Genomic DNA, 16901 nt, shown 5'->3' with positions numbered 1-16901 from the left:
CGGGTTTCGTTTGCTTTCTAAATTCTTATCAACTCATCTCAACTCATTATTATAATTTTTTCAAATTTTAATATAAAATATAATAAACAATTCAATTTTTTCAAATCTTAAAATAATAATAATATTAAAAAATAATATTTTAACAATATTTTATCATCTCAACTCAATTCAATATCTAAACACAGTCTTAAAGTTCGTCAAGAGTACTCGTCAAACCTTTAAGGGAAAAACCCCACTACCTCACCTGCTGGCCAGTGTTATAATATATTGCTATATATATATATATGGAAAATGCTACTTAACCGAAAAGTTATCCATAAAAAAGATTTATTACTTTTTTATTTTTTACTTAAAAATTAAGAAAAGAATTATTAGTCAATTGATATTTTTTTAAAGAATAAATATAGATAGCAATCACTGTTGGGAACAACCATTTTGTACACATGATGTGACATTATCTAGACCACATATCTCTTAAGTCTAAAAAAAAAAAGTAGAGAACTAAAAGCAGTCATGTAGTGAGTGTAAAGTGTGCACTGCTACTGTGGCTTCTCTCTAGTATTACTCTTTTTTAAAATATTTAAAGATATATAAAAAAAATATGATTGAAATAAAAGGGAAAAAAAATAAAAAAAGTGCATTTGTACTTATCGGTCAAATTTCATCGGTTCATCATCGGTCTCAATAGCATTACCCTATATATATATATATATGTGTGTGTGTGTGTGTGTGTAAAAGTCTTCCTGCTAGCGATTTTGCGTATAAAATCGCGTACCGATGTTAAATCATGTAAGGCATCAGTTTAATAAAATAGTGAGAATTGAGACGAAAATGAATTTCGTCAGATAGATGACATTCTTCTTCTTTCAAAATTTTTTTTCTATTATTTTTTTCAATAAAAAAAAAACTATGTGAGTGTTGGTATACAGTTTGATGTGCCAAACCCGCTTGTACCACTCATTTAGATACAGAAACAGTTTTATTTCATCTCATCATTATAATTTTTTTTAAATTTTCACAAAAAATATAATAAGCAATTCAACTTTTAATAATATTAAAAAATAATATTCTAATACTATTTTATTTAACTTTTAACTTTCATCTAAAACCATCTAATCTTATCTACTATTCAAACGAGGTCTTAGCTAGTGATCAACTATCTTCGAATGGCGCTGCGTAAAGGTTGTGTTGATGAGGTTGAATAGGATAATTAAATTATTAAAGCTAATTTTCACTATTTATGTAGATTCATGTCTTCTTGTCTTATTTTAAAACATTTACGTACCTACTACGTACGCACATTTTGTTTTTGGTATGTTTTTTTTTTGTTGTTTTTGCACAGTAAGGTAGTAATTAATCTGATCGACCATATCTGCCGAAATCTATACCCACCCTTTTGTCGTCCAAGCGCCTAAAAATCTAGCGCCCCGCGTTTTCATGCACATCGAACTATTATATACAGCACCAATATTAAAATATTATATTAGATCCATCTCGATCGTGAAGTTAGAGATTATGAGTACTGAGTAATTATTAGTACGCTACTCGCATGTATTAATTTGGAAAATAATTAATTAATGAACTTAAGTCGACGGCTTAATTAATTCCCTTAATTTTAGCAAGTATTGAATTAAATGGCATATAGTTTTAGTTTGCATGTGGCCGGGGATCGATATATGTTTTACGAGGTTCTATTGATCATTTTAACCATTATTTGAATTGTTAGCAATATCTTTTGACGCGAGATCGATCTAGGAAATCATGTAGTGATGTTTCAAGGTAATAACTAATGAAAAGTAACAAAAAAGGAGCCCTATTCTCTTGTATTCGGATCATGAGCAGCAAGTACTGCACCGTCAAATAGACCCTACGATGCATATATGTTGGGTTTAGCTGGATTGTCTTAAAATCTACATGATCTGTGTGATGAACTTTGAAACTAGAATTCATGGGAGCCATGCATTGAGAAATGGACAGTACGTATACGTATTTTGTTGAATACAAATTTCCTTCTTAATTTTCCGTGAACAATTACTTATATATGAGCTATATATGCTGCTTTTTTATCTTGATTTTATCACAATATTGATGCGATACGTTTTAAAATAATTTCATAAATCAATCACTAATTATATCTTTAATTGATATAATTGTGGATGATGAAATTTATGATGAGAAACAAAATTCCTCAATGATCTTTTGGTGCATATGGTAAAACATTGTCATGTTTGGGGCAGATGTAAAAGTTACTTCATTGTTATGGAACAATATCCCACTAATTAATCGAACACTCACTACAAGAATTCAAACGTGGTAAAACATACAAGTGCAATAATAATTCAACGAAACAAAAAATAAAAATAAATAAATAAATTATTGGTTATAAAGAGAGTTCACTGTTTAATGGTTATAAAGAGAGTTCTGCATTATTATTGGCAAGGCGGTTACAAAAAATTAAAAAAAAGAAAAAGAAAAAGAATGAATGAATGAAGGAGCAAAGGTCAAAAGGGAGAAGGCGAACTTAAATAAATTAGAGTATGTTTTCAGAAAGAAAATGATAGAAAATAGGAAATGGAGCGGGCCGCCTGGAGGATGGATGGGTCGTGTCAAATCCAGAGAGATCAATTATTATAATCACGAACGAGGTGGGGGTACTTGAATTATTTTGAGTATGAGTAAAGAGATATAGGCCAATGGTTTTTGACTTTGGACCCATGCATGCAGATCGAAGACCTGCCTGAGCTTAATTAGTTGACCGACCCGCGCGCACCACATCAAACCAGATCACTGCTGCATGCTGCTCTCCTCATATATATTTCCTGACTTGACTGCGTCCCTTATCCTCCTGCATGCCTGCCGTCGTAACTTACTGCATATGTATGTTGACCGCCTGCCTCACATCCTTTCTAATTTGTTGTACTATACTATTGTTATGGCGACGGTGCAATCCATTAACATCTTCTTTCTTTCTTTATTTATTTATTTCCCTTTTTGCTGCAAAATGGATATTATATATTAAGAAGAACATCAATTATATATACGTATTTACTTATTTAGAATATGTAACAAATATCTAGCATCTATTTCTGAAAATTCTCCAAGGGTTGTAAGGTCTTTTAACTCCTACATTGAATTATCAAAACAAACTTATTTGTTTAGAGAAAAGAATTAGAAGTACTATTTGAAAGTTTTTACACCACACACTCTTTATATAACATAATTTAATTTATAAATTTTAAATTTTAAAATCTATATTCTAAATTAAATTATGACACGGAGATTACGTGCCGTATAAGTGAGTTCAAATAAAATTCTTTGAAAATAATAGTTAAAATAGTGATAGCCGTTATTTGGGCTAAACTCAAGCCCAATTAAATAGATTCTAGAATATTAATATCCAGTCCTATATAAGGTTTGGGCTTGTGTTTCCTATAAATAACAAGCCCGTTCTTGAGCACTGACATGAAATTAGAGCATATAGACTCAGTCAGGCCTCGCTAATTAATTTGTACATGTGACGTCATCCTGTGCTCATCTCGATTTGTAGTCCTAGAAGGTCCTCTTTTATGGGCTTTACGTCTTCCTCTCGATGATGTCTCCTGGGTTTCCCCTTCTTATAATGGTTGGGCCATTATCCATCGGGTGACAGACAACATAGTCTACTTTAGCGACGGAGTATGTCGCTGCATTAAGAAAATAACACCCTTATTAAAAACATTTCATTTGGCGTCACTATTAGAGTCTTTAAAGACGACTGCTTGTCGTTATATATTTTATTTTTAAGGGTTCAATTATTAAAATTTGGAGAGTTTGGTCCCTTTATATATTAAAAAAAAAAAACTTCTAGAGTGATCGGTCCCTTTGTTTTAAAATTGGATATTTCTATCCTTATTCACTCAAATTTGACCATAATGGTCAACAAATTAAAAAGATGCAAAATTAAATTTAACAATTAAAAATTAAGAAAAACAAAAAAACAAAAAAAGGCCTGAATTAGAAGAGGGTGCGCAAAAGGATGTCATTTAAGAGCATTCACAATGATTCATTTATTTTATATTTTAAAATACATCACCAAACTTCATTTTTTCTATTTTACACACTAACTTTTACAATATATCATATATCAATTTATCTATTTTTTCTTTATATTATTTAAATAATATTTTTTTTTATCATTTTCAAACATTTCCTTTCTACCAATTAATTTTTAATATTCATATATTTTTTTATATTTGCAATATATTATTATATAAAATGTAATATAATTCAATCCAATACATACAAAATAAAAATATATAAGCCAAATAAAAATTAAAAATAAAATCAAAATATTGGATAAATAATATTTTCAAGATATTTGTTAGAAAAAATAAAATAGAGATGTTTTAAATGATGAAGAATAAAAAAAAACTTATATTAAAATGTAAAAGTAAAAGTAAATGAGGGAGTAAATAAAGGATAAATAATAAAAAATTTATTTAAAAAATGAACAGTACACAAATTAGTGCAGTAATTTGTATCTTACGTGTTCTTTTAAAATGAACAATTTTTTAAATAATTTACATTTTTTATATAGACACAAGGAATTCTCTAAAAAGCGGAGTGGTTTGAATTTAGAAATGAGTTAAAATGAGTTGAAATGGTTTGTGAATAGTAAAATAAAAGTTGAATTATTTATTATATTTTGTATAAAGATTTAATAAAATTATTTTAAAATTTAAAAAAATTGAATTATTTATTATATTTTATATAAAATTTTAAAAAAAATTATAATAATAAGATGAAGTAAATTGAGATAGAATTTGAATGCAAAGTATACCTAAACCCAATCCACAATCTGTCGATTCTGTCGCAACTATCACCCACACACACGCTGCACAGACTTCAAACACTTCAACGCTTCCATCCAGCAATGGTGACTAAGAAAAACACGAGTGCATAGAGAAGAAACACGCCCAGAATCAGAAGAGTGCTCACTTCCCCGCTATGTCTTCCTCCCTCTCTACCTCCTCTCTCCTCCTCACCCCTCGTCTCCTCAAACCCACCTTCACCACCAGTACTACCATTTTCTCTTCCAAACCCCCACCTTATCAATTCCTCACCATCAATTCCTCCCTCAACGACAACAACAACAGCAGCAATAACAACAAAAACAACAACAACATCAAAACAAGTTCCTGGGTAAGCCCTGACTGGCTCACCTCACTCACTCGGTCTTTAACGGTGAGCAAAGACGATGACTCCGGCATTCCCATCGCCAGCGCCAAGCTCGAGGACGTGTCTGATCTTCTGGGCGGTGCACTTTTCCTCCCACTGTTCAAATGGATGGACGATTACGGACCCATCTACCGGCTCGCTGCGGGGCCAAGAAACTTCGTAGTGGTTAGCGACCCTGCCATTGCTAAGCATGTGCTGAGGAGCTATGGGAGGTATGGCAAGGGTCTTGTGTCTGAGGTCTCCGAGTTCTTGTTTGGGTCGGGTTTTGCCATTGCCGAAGGCCCGCTTTGGACGGTAATGATATCCATTTTTTACGGAGTGGGGAAGTTGTTTAGAGTTCATTTACTTGATACTTTCGGGCTATAATCATGGAGTTTTTACAATGCTGCGTGTTGTTGGTTCAATGTGGGTGGGCTTTGGTTTGGAACATCATTTTTGAGCCTTCAATGTTATGTTCTGATTCACCTTATTGAACAGATGGTTATGTGCCCCCCAATTCTCCCGGTTTCTTTATTGCCATAATGGCCAAGCATAATTTGTGCTTTATCTTTTTTTGCTTGTTATTCTCGTGAATAAGTATAGATGATTGTCTTGCCAGGTTTTTTTTTGCACTCGAGTCATTGCCCCCCGTTTTTCATTTTTGTAAGCTCTCAGCCAGTAACAAAAAAATACACTGAACTGGTTATGATCCATGTGATTTTTAATATCTTGTTTGTAACAGGCAAGGCGTAGGGCTGTGGTGCCATCACTTCACAAAAAGTATTTGTCAGTGATGGTTGATCGAGTGTTTTGCAAATGCGCCGAGAGATTGGTGGAAAAGCTCAAGCTCGATGCTTTAAGTGGCAGTCCTGTAAACATGGAGGAAAAATTTTCTCAATTAACTCTTGATGTTATTGGTCTGTCTGTATTCAACTATAATTTTGATTCACTTACCACTGATAGCCCTGTGATTGATGCAGTTTACACTGCATTGAAAGAGGCAGAGGCTCGTTCGACTGATATATTACCATATTGGAAGGTATATCTTTCTGGTGCCCTGTTCTTGCCTTTCATTATATTTTTTTTTCCCATTTTGATAATCATATACGTACTATATTGTGTCTTGATGTAGGTTAAAGCTCTTTGTAAAATAATCCCAAGACAAATAAAAGCTGAAAAAGCAGTTACTGTGATAAGGAGAACTGTTGAAGAACTTATTGAAAAGTGCAAAGATATGGTGGAAGCCGAGGGAGAAAGAATAAATGAGGAGGAATATGTAAATGACGCTGATCCAAGCATTCTTCGCTTCTTGCTTGCAAGCAGAGAAGAGGTCTGCTAGTGTTCTTTGGCCTTGTTTCGTTACACAGATGGGATAAGATAAGATAAGAAATCTGTTAATAGTAATGAGAAAATTTGTGAATAGTAGTGAAATGGTTTGAGTTAAAGTTTTTATGGGATTTTGGGAAAGGAGATCGAAAAAGTTGAATAAAAAGATTATAAAGTTAAAAGAGGGTTAGAATATAATTTTTTAATATTATTTTTGTTTTGCGATTTGAAAAAGTTGAATTGTTTTTTTGTGTTTTGTTTGGAAGTTTGGAAAAGTTGTAATGATTAGGTAATGATTAGATGCAAAAGTTGAAAATTTGAAATTGAAAAATGTTTGTGTTTAAATGGTGTTTGGATGTTGAGATGAGATGAGATGAGATGGTTTGTGAAACCAAACCAGACCTTTATCTCTGATGTATGGTTTGTTTTGCTTGTAATCACTGTGTCATATGTTGCTGTCCAGAATGCACATATGCAGAGGTTTTCAGGATGGTAACAAATTGGTGTTTAGATGTTTTGGGACTGGAAAATTATTGGTTCGTTTAAAACATACAAGAAGAATTGATTTATGGTTACGTGTGCTTATAAATGTGAACAGGTTATAGTCAAGACTTGAATTGAAGACGTGAGAGTGTTCTAGGTTCTATAAGTTTGCAACTTACTTCATTAGTTTTATTTCAAATCTTACTAGATTTTCCAAGCTTTTGGCTTTGGAAGCATAGAAAGGGACAATACACAAAGTTTTCATCTAGTTTTGCTTGGTTGTGACTGTTGCCAATGGTTGAGTTTCCATGCTTCAAGTTTACAGTCTCTGGCTTTCCCCCTTTCTGGCCAGAAGTTGTCACTTATGCCTGGAATTCACTCCATATGAGCATGCTTTTTTATTACTCAATTTTTTTATGACCACCTCCGCAATGTCTCTGCATGTTTACACAGCTGCCCACTTTATCTACCTCAAAGGAAAAAAGTTCTTATTTTCATCCATGATACACTTGCCTTTGAATGTGGCAGATGTATCACCTATGCTACGCATCTACCGTTATATTGTCTCGATGTTGTCTTGAAGGATTTGTGTAATAGCATTTAGTTTTGATACAATTGCTAAATACTGTTTTAGGTTTCAAGTGTACAACTACGAGATGACCTATTGTCAATGTTAGTTGCTGGTCATGAGACTACTGGTTCAGTGTTGACGTGGACACTCTATCTTCTGAGTAAGGTATCCTTTCCATTTTCACTTCTCTCTTTATTATTTGAGTCTGCCATTTGTATGATAAATTGATGCTAACTTTAGCATCTGACTGCATAGGCAGGCTCTGTGTTGCTGATTCGGAATAAATATATAACATCACACCGATTTGTACCCATCTCTTGATACTTGACTCTTGATACTTGAAAGATTTCTTTTAATTGAACAATACTGTTCTCATCCGTGTATGCCTTGTACCAATGTTTTGACCCCTAAACTGCCTGTTGGCTCGAAATGTTGGCTGAACATAGGTAATCGGGTTCTATTGCTATTCAAACGGGTCCAATATATGTGTTAAGAAGTAATTTCTAAGAGGTTGTAGCCATTAAGTTACTATCACAGCCCGATCCTTACCGATTCATGGACCCTTGCTCAAGTTCTTATGATTTGTATCGTGGATCTGGTGAACTATAGAACATCTGTAAAATATTGATATGCTACTTTGATTGCAGTAATAAATTTGGACGTGATTCAGACTATCTTTTCCCTTGAATGTGGTATGTGGAGAAACTGTTTTTTGTTCATCATCCTTTGCAGGGCTCGACCTCATTGGTGAAAGCACAAGAGGAAGTTGACAGAGTTCTACAAGGAAGACCTCCTGCTTATGAAGATATTAAGGATCTAAAGTTCTTGACCCGCTGCATAATTGAGTCACTCCGTCTATATCCACATCCTCCTGTTAGTTGCGTTCTTTCTCTTCCACTTGTATCAAAATAATATGAAATAGAACGAGTATGTGGTAATTCTGCTGACTCAATTTGTTGCTTATTTCACTCTTTCAAATCTTCTAGGTCTTGATAAGAAGAGCTCAAGTTGCTGACGTGCTTCCTGGAGCTTTCAAGGTTAATGCTGGTCAAGACATTATGATTTCTGTATATAATATCCATCATTCCTCACAGGTATCGGCTTATGTTGTTTAAACTTCCCTTATTATGGTCAAATGTAACTTCTTTTATTGTGCGATTCGGTAATTTGATGCATGCTTGAAACAGACCTGAGATGTCAGATTTACTTGTCTTTCCACATTTCTACATTTTGGTACTTATCGGGAAAAAAAAAAAAAAACCCACATTTTGGCAATCTCGTTGTTATTTTTCTAGGTCTGGGAGAAAGCTGAAGAGTTTGTGCCAGAAAGATTTGACTTAGAAGGCCCAATACCTAACGAAACGAATACAGATTTCAGGTATTGGATTTTATATCCTTTCAGAAACGAATGCAGATTTCAGGTATTGGATTTTATATCCTTTCAGAGATGCCAAAAGAGTTTTGTAACTTCAAAGCTGTTTTTTACCTTTTCAATCCCATTTACAGAAATGTGTGCTCTTTATTGTACCCATAGCTCAAATGCATCCATTCTTTACTTTTACATCTCCCTTTAACACTGAGCGCTAATAGTGCAAAATATATACCACAGATTCATTCCATTCAGCGGTGGGCCCAGAAAGTGTGTTGGTGATCAGTTTGCTTTGCTGGAAGCTATTGTTGCTCTCGCAATCTTTTTGCAGCACATGAACTTTGAGCTGGTTCCTAACCAAAACATTAGCATGACTACTGGAGCAACAATACATACAGCAAACGTAATGTCATCAATGAATATTATTAGTCAATCCATGCACAAGTAAAGATTACACTAATTGCTATGATTTCAAATCTGGATTAGAATTCAGATCCCAAGCAATATATGCATTACTCTTTTGGCGATAGGCTTGATGGGTTTTGTCTGGTTTGCATTTGATATTTTTATTTCCCTTGACATCATCGATGTATGCAACAGTCAGTGGTTTCTATGCGCGCATAAATTATTGAAATGTGTAGGTTTTGTTTTAGGAAAATGGAGGACCAAATAGAAAAGAAAGAAAAACGAAGATTTGAATTCAACATATTGGAGTCGACTTACTCTTATTGAGGAATGTGTTGTGTTTTAACATGGTGCTATCGTTGCAGGGCTTGTACATGAAGCTGAGTCAAAGACAAACAAAAGCTGCATTTGCTTCCTTGTCTTCTAGGTAAGCTGTAACGTTGTACATAAAATCTAAGAATATCCAAGGGTTCTAGCACAGAAAGTGTTGGTAGTAATTTGCGGTTTTGGGAGAAAACATAATCTACCATTGTTATGATTCTTTTGAGTAATATATAGAATAGTGTCTACTACTTTTGAGTGACAAAGGTAATTTTATGTGTATCGTCGGTTTACCATGTTATGCATTAGCATTTGGAATAATAAAGTTAATATGTCGAAAGCCGCGGAGTTTTGTTTGTTGTTCTCACTCCATTGTAAAGGAGGTGCCTGTGCTTCAAAGAGTGAAAATTGTTATGAGGTGGCTTGAATTCTGATTGAACAGTGCATGTGTCGTAGGTTCGCTCGAGCGGAGGTTCACTCAGCTCGAGCGAAGTCAGACAGAGAGCTTCGCTCAACATTCGTTCGACACTCAGCTCGAGCGAATTCAGACAGAGAGCTTCGCTCAAGTATCGCTCGACATTCAGCTCGAGCAATATTCAAGTCAGAGAGCTTCGCTCGACCCTCGCTCGACACCCAGCTCGAGCGAGTTCAGGCAGAGAGCTTCGCTCGACTCTCGCACAACTGTTGGCTTGAGCGAAGTGCAGAATATCTACGTTCGCTCGACACTCGCTCGACGTTCGCTCGAGCCAATGTTCACAAAAGTGAATTCTCATTTTTCCTATAAATATCGAACGGCGCCCATTTCTCTTCCAAGGACTTCAGAATTCATTTTTGTTCTTGTTTTAGTGTTTTCTTGAAAAAGAAGTCTAGAGTGAGTTTTGAGAGATAACTTCCTTGTGAAGTTTTGTTGTATTGATTTGTATTCAATCTCTGTTGATAGTGAAATCTTCGATACCGACCCCACCAGTGGACGTAGGCTCATTTTGAGTCGAACCACTTAATTCTTGGTGTTCTTTCTGTGTGATTGTCATCAATTTCTTTCGTTTAGTTTCGCTACTATACTTCGAGTTAGTCTTAGCTACATTTATTCCCAACAAACTGGTATCAGAGCTTGGCTCAGGATCTGGAGGGATGGCTATGGCTAAGTTCGAAGTGGAGAAATTTGACGGTCAGAACAGTTTCAGTCTATGGCGCATCAAGATGAAGGCTTTACTGCGACAACAGGGCTTGTCAAAAGTATTAAAAGTCTCGGTATCTGAAGATTCTCCGGCTCCTTCGAAAGAAGAAGAAGAAAAGGTACACAGTACTATTCTTTTGTCACTATCTGATGGAGTTTTAAGAGAGGTTGCTGACGAGGAGACTGCAACTGGTCTCTGGTCGGCACTTGAGAATCTGTACATGAAGAGATCTCTCACTAACCGGTTGTATTTGAAACAACGGTTATACACTCTCAAAATGAAGGAAGGTACTCTTATTTCTGAACACCTAGATGAATTTAATAAAATCATTATGGATCTGAGGAACATAAATATTAAGCTTGAAGAAGAAGATCAAGCGTTAATTCTTTTATGTTCATTACCCACATCTTTTGAGAACTTTGTGAATTCCATGTTGTATGGTAGAAATACAATTTCCTTGGTAAATGTAAAGTCTGCTTTGAATTCTAATGAGTTGAGGAATAAATTGAGTGTGAAGAACACTAATGAACAAGCTAGTGGCTTGTTTGTTAAAGGGTCCTCAAGCAGGGGTAGATTGAATGACAGGGGTTCCGAGAAGAATAAGGGGAAATCCAGGGGCAGTTCACAAACAACGGTTAGTAAGAAAAACGTCAAATGTCATTACTGCCATAAGTTTGGTCACTACAAGAACGAGTGTCCAAAATTGAAAAATAGATAGGACGGCACTAGTTCATCTAATGCCGTTAGTGTTGCTGATGATAGGTCTAACGACCTAGATCTTGTTCTAGCAATTAGCGATTCCAATAGTCGCTTCAGTGACAAGTGGGTCATGGACTCGGCTTGCACTTTCCATATGTGTCCCAAGAGGGACTGGTTCACTAATTATGAATCGGTCAACGGAGGCTCCGTTTTGTTAGGGAATGATATGGGTTGCAAAATTGCTGGAATTGGTTCAGTCAGAATCAAGATGTTTGATGGAATTATCCGGACATTGTCTAATGTTCGACACATTCCAGAGTTGAAAAAGAATCTTATTTCTTTGGGTACTCTTGATTCTCTGGACTACAAGTACACTGGTGAAGGTGAAGCTATCAGAGTCAGTAAGGGCTCTATGGTTGTGATGAAAGGAGATAAGACAAATGGCCTTTATTTCCTTCAGGGCTCTACAGTGACAGGTGCAGCTGCAGTGTCAGTCTCAGATGATCCAGATACAGATGTCACTCGTTTGTGGCATATGCGTTTGGGTCATATGAGTGAAAAGGGAATGTCAATTCTGAGTAAGCAGGGTTTGTTATGTAATCAGAAGATAGGGAAACTGGATTTCTGTGAACACTGTGTGTTTGGCAAACAGTGTAGGGTTCAGTTCTCTACAGGGGTTCATAGAACCAAAAGTTCTGTGGACTATATTCATTCTGATCTTTGGGGCCCATCTTCCATCCCGTCAAAAGGTGGAGCTCAATATTTGCTTACGTTCATTGATAATTTCTCACGAAAGGTTTGGGTCTATTTTTGAAGCAGAAAAGTGATGTATTTGTTAACTTCAAACAGTGGAAAGCTTTGATTGAAAATCAGACGGGCAAGAAAATCAAGCGACTTCGCACTGACAATGGTATGGAGTTCTGCGGAGGTGAGTTTGATGAATTCTGCAGAAATGAGGGTATTGCCAGACATCGTACAGTTAGACATACTCCACAGTAAAATGGGGTAGCTGAACGGATGAACATGACCCTCTTGGAGAGAGCTCGCAGCATGCTTTCTAATGCAGGCTTGGCTAAGGATTTCTGGGCTGAAGCAATCAACACGGCCTGTTACTTGGTCAATCGCTCTCCAGTCACAGCGATTGGTTTGAAGACTCCGAATGAGGTATGGTCTGATACTCCTGCTGATTATTCAAATTTGAAAGTTTTTGGTTGTCCTGCATATTTCCATGTTAATGATGGAAAACTTGAGCCAAGGGCAAAGAAGGGCATATTCATTGGGTATGCCAGTGGGGTGAAGGGATTCAGGTTGTGGTGTACTGATCCTAAATCACCCAAGTTTGTAATCAGTAGGGATGTCACTTTTGATGAAAAATCCATGCTTAGTCCGAGGAAGGAGAATTCTGAGTCTACAAGACAAGGGCTGTAGAAGCATCACAAGGGCTGCCCAACGGCGCCCAAGATCATGCTATTGAAGATGAGCATGATTCTGATTCAAGTAGCGGCGCACAAGGTGAGCAAGACTACAATATAGCGACTGGTAGACAGAGGAGGCAGATTAGACCACCTCAGAGGTATGCTCATGCAGATATGGTTATGTATGCTCTTACTACGGCAGAGAATATTGTTGGTCAGGAACCTTCCAGTTATTCAGAAGCTGTCAAGAGTATAGAATCTGCACAGTGGTGCGCAGCTATGACTGAAGAGATTGAGTCTCTTCACAAAAACCAAACATGGGATTTGGTTCTGTTGCCAAAGAAGGTAAAGACTGTTGGCTGCAAATGGGTTTTCAAAAGAAAAGAGGGAATCCAGAGTGATACAGATGCAAGATACAAGGCACGCTTAGTTGCTAAGGGCTTCAGTCAGAGAGAAGGCATCGACTTCACTGAAGTCTTCTCTCCAGTGGTGAAACACAGTTCGATCAGATTACTACTAGCTTTAGTAGCATTGTATGACTTAGAGCTACAGCAACTTGATGTTAAAACAGCGTTCCTACATGGTGAACTTGAAGAGACCATTTACATGCATCAGCCAGAGGGATTCATTGTTGAAAACAAGGAAGATCATGTGTGCAGATTGAAGAAGTCTTTATATGGTTTGAAGCAGTCGCCAAGGCAATGGTATAAGCGGTTTGATTCCTTCATGATTGATCATGGTTATTTGAAAAGTAACTATGATAGTTGTGTTTATCATAAGGAATTATTTGATAATTCTTTTATTTATTTGCTATTATATGTTGATGATATGCTTATTGCTGCTAGAAGCATATCTAACATAGGTTTGTTAAAGACCCAACTCAGAAATGAGTTTGAAATGAAAGACTTAGGTGTTGCGAAGAAGATTTTGGGAATGGAAATCTTCAGAGATAGGAAAGCTGGAAAGTTGTACTTGTCCCAGGGAAAGTACATTGAAAAAGTGCTTCAGAGATTTGGGATGTTTGATTCCAAACCAGTAAGTACACCACTTGCTACGCACTTTAAGCTTTCAGCTTGCCTATCTCCTCAGACAACTGAAGAGGAACAGTTCATGGCTAGTGTTCCTTATTCAAGTGCAGTTGGCAGCATCATGTATGCAATGGTTTGCACCCGCCCAGACATTTCACAGGCCGTGAGCGTAGTTAGCAGGTATATGGCTAACCCAGGTAAGACTCATTGGCAGGCTGTGAAATGGATACTCAGGTATCTGAGGGGAACCCTGAACTTTGGGTTAATATTTGATAGAGATGTCGATCTCAGTTCCAAAGTTACTGGTTTTGTTGATTCAGATTATGCTGGAGACTTAGATAAAAGAAGATCATTGACAGGTTATGTTTTCACTCTGTGTGGGTCAGCTATCAGTTGGAAAGCAACACTGCAATCCACTGTTGCTTTATCAACTACCGAGACAGAGTACATGGCAGCAGCAGAGGCTATTAAGGAGGCCATTTGGTTGAAAGGCTTGGTCAATGATTTGGGTTTACAACAAGATAGGATCTCAGTATTCTGTGACAGTCAGAGTGCAATACATTTGACCAAAAATCAAATGTATCATGAAAGAACGAAGCACATTGATGTCAGGTACCATTTTCTCAGAGAGATTGTTATAGAGGGTGCTATACAGATTCTGAAGATTGCTACTACAGAGAATCCAGCAGATATGATGACTAAGCCAGTTGCAGTATACAAGTTCAAACTTTGTTTGGACTTGATTGGTGTTCGCATTTTGTTATTCCCGTAAGGGATTTGGTGGTGGGGATTGGTTTTGTGGTCGGAGGTTTTTTGTGTTTTGGCAGAGTTCAAGCCAAGGTAGAGATTTGTTATGAGGTGGCTTGAATTCTGATTGAACAGTGCATGTGTCGTTGGTTCGCTCGAGCGGAGGTTCACTCAGCTCGAGCGAAGTCAGACAGAGAGCTTCGCTCAACATTCGTTCGACACTCAGCTCGAGCGAATTCAGACAGAGAGCTTCGCTCGACATTCGCTCGACATTCAGCTCGAGCGAATTCAGACAGAGAGCTTCGCTCAAGTATCGCTCGACATTCAGCTCGAGCAATATCCAAGTCAGAGAGCTTCGCTCGACCCTCGCTCGACACCCAGCTCGAGCGAGTTCAGGCAGAGAGCTTCGCTCGACTCTCGCACAACTGTTGGCTTGAGCGAAGTGCAGAATATTTACGTTCGCTCGATACTCGCTCGACGTTCGCTCGAGCCAATGTTCACAAAAGTGAATTCTCACTTTTCCTATAAATATCAAACGGCGCCCATTTCTCTTCCAAGGACTTCAGAATTCATTTTTGCTCTTGTTTTAGTGTTTTCTTGAGAGAGAAGTCTAGAGTGAGTTTTGAGAGATAACTTTCTTGTGAAGTTTTGTTGTATTGATTTGTACTCCATCTCTGTTGATAGTGAAATCTTTGATACCAACCCCACCAGTGGACGTAGGCTCATTTTGAGTCGAACCATTAAATTCTTAGTGTTCTTTTTGTGTGATTGTCATCAATTTCTTTCGTTTAGTTCCGCTACTATACTTCGAGTTAGTCTTAGCTACACTTATTCCCAATAGTGAAAATGGGGTTTAAAAGAAAAGACTTACGTACACTTACCCTGTGACAACGCAGCAAAATAGTATATCGATGGATGCTAAGATCATGAAAAGTGTCATTGCCATTTCTGCAGTTATACAAGGACCCGTCATTATTCTTCTTGTGAACTCACCTCAGATTTTGCAAATTCTTCGACATAACCAGAGCCATGTAATAAGCATATTACCCACATATCTTACTAGGTGGAATTGGCTGCCTGAAATATGTATATATATATATAATATATATATATATAAAGAACGGTAGAAACGAAAGTTTGCAAGGGAAAGCTTGTGCTCGACTCTGATTCTTTCGCTTCTGATTGGCTTTTGCTCAGAAATGGTAAAAGATAAGAGCAAATCACTGAGAAACAAGAACTGGGCTTTCTTTACTAGTTACATGCTAGCGAGTTCCAATTGCAATCAGATAAGAGAGAGATTTTTGCAAAAGGTCAAAAAGAAGAAGAAGAAGAAGGAGCAAATATCCAATGAGAAGGCTCGAGGGATCATCTTCAGCATGAGGTCAGTAGGGAAAAAGAACAAACAATTGGGCTAGTACTTTGGTAATGGTTTAGCTGTTGGACGAGGATCTGCATCTTATTAGGAGACGCAAGAAGCGGGGCTCTACTGTATGCGTGCCCTTTTCACCAACCAATTGCTGATAAGCTAGCTAAGAATGAATAATCTCACTATTTTTATGTCACAAATCAGTAACGTTAGCTATAAATTTTAACAGTTCTGCTGGGTACAAGTGGGGCGTGCAAGCGGCAAGTAATTGGGTCTTATGTGAAATAAAAAAATAAAATAGAAAGTAGATCTGTTGGTGGACGGTTCCCATCTCTCTGTGGGTGCTTTTCAATGTTCCCGATCTCAGACACTTGCACTTAAAGATTTGAGCCTAAATCCAGAATCAAGAAAAGTTAGAAAAACTTCAACCTTGAGTTTGCCTTCACTCTCTTAAATCCGATGCTAAGCACCAAAATGTTAGAAAGCAAAACAAAATCCAGTCTTTTAGTTACTTTTATGTGCATATGTAAACTCATTGGAATTGGCTTTCCGGGTTTTGGTTTTGGGATACCATTGCAGTTTATTGTTAGCACACATACGGGGAGAGAGAGAGAGAAGAGTTATTAATTTGGGTTGAGATTTTGAAGAAGGGGAGGCTATGGAAGACAACTAAGGTACAGATCATAAAGAGAAGGAAAATGAAAATATTGACAGGTTTGGACAAGTTTTGACTTTGAGAAGGAAAATGAGAATGCTATGGCTGCGCCGATTGCAAGCCGTTTACTCCATGCGCTTGC

General features: G+C 36.9%; 1 protein-coding gene across 2 annotated transcripts; it reads left to right on the top strand.

Moving 5' to 3' along the window:
- Positions 1-4821: 4821 nt before the first annotated feature.
- On the top strand, positions 4822-16330 carry LOC121265378 (carotene epsilon-monooxygenase, chloroplastic). Of its 2 annotated transcripts, none has more exons than XM_041168989.1 (10): positions 4822-5511; positions 5939-6235; positions 6329-6526; positions 7640-7741; positions 8309-8449; positions 8563-8670; positions 8872-8954; positions 9186-9348; positions 9716-9777; positions 15936-16330. In XM_041168989.1, the coding sequence occupies exons 1-10, from the start codon at positions 4987-4989 to the stop codon at positions 15949-15951; spliced, it is 1695 nt and encodes a 564-aa protein (XP_041024923.1). In that variant the 5' UTR covers positions 4822-4986; the 3' UTR covers positions 15952-16330. The 2 variants fall into 2 exon arrangements, with proteins under 2 accessions (XP_041024923.1, XP_041024922.1); XM_041168988.1 differs by lacking the exon at positions 15936-16330 and adding an exon at positions 15693-15890.
- The last annotated feature ends 571 nt before the right edge of the window (positions 16331-16901 follow it).

Source organism: Juglans microcarpa x Juglans regia, chromosome 5D (assembly GCF_004785595.1).
Source record: "Juglans microcarpa x Juglans regia isolate MS1-56 chromosome 5D, Jm3101_v1.0, whole genome shotgun sequence".
Taxonomy (NCBI): domain Eukaryota; kingdom Viridiplantae; phylum Streptophyta; class Magnoliopsida; order Fagales; family Juglandaceae; genus Juglans; species Juglans microcarpa x Juglans regia.
This window is presented reverse-complemented; position numbering and strand designations above follow the sequence as displayed.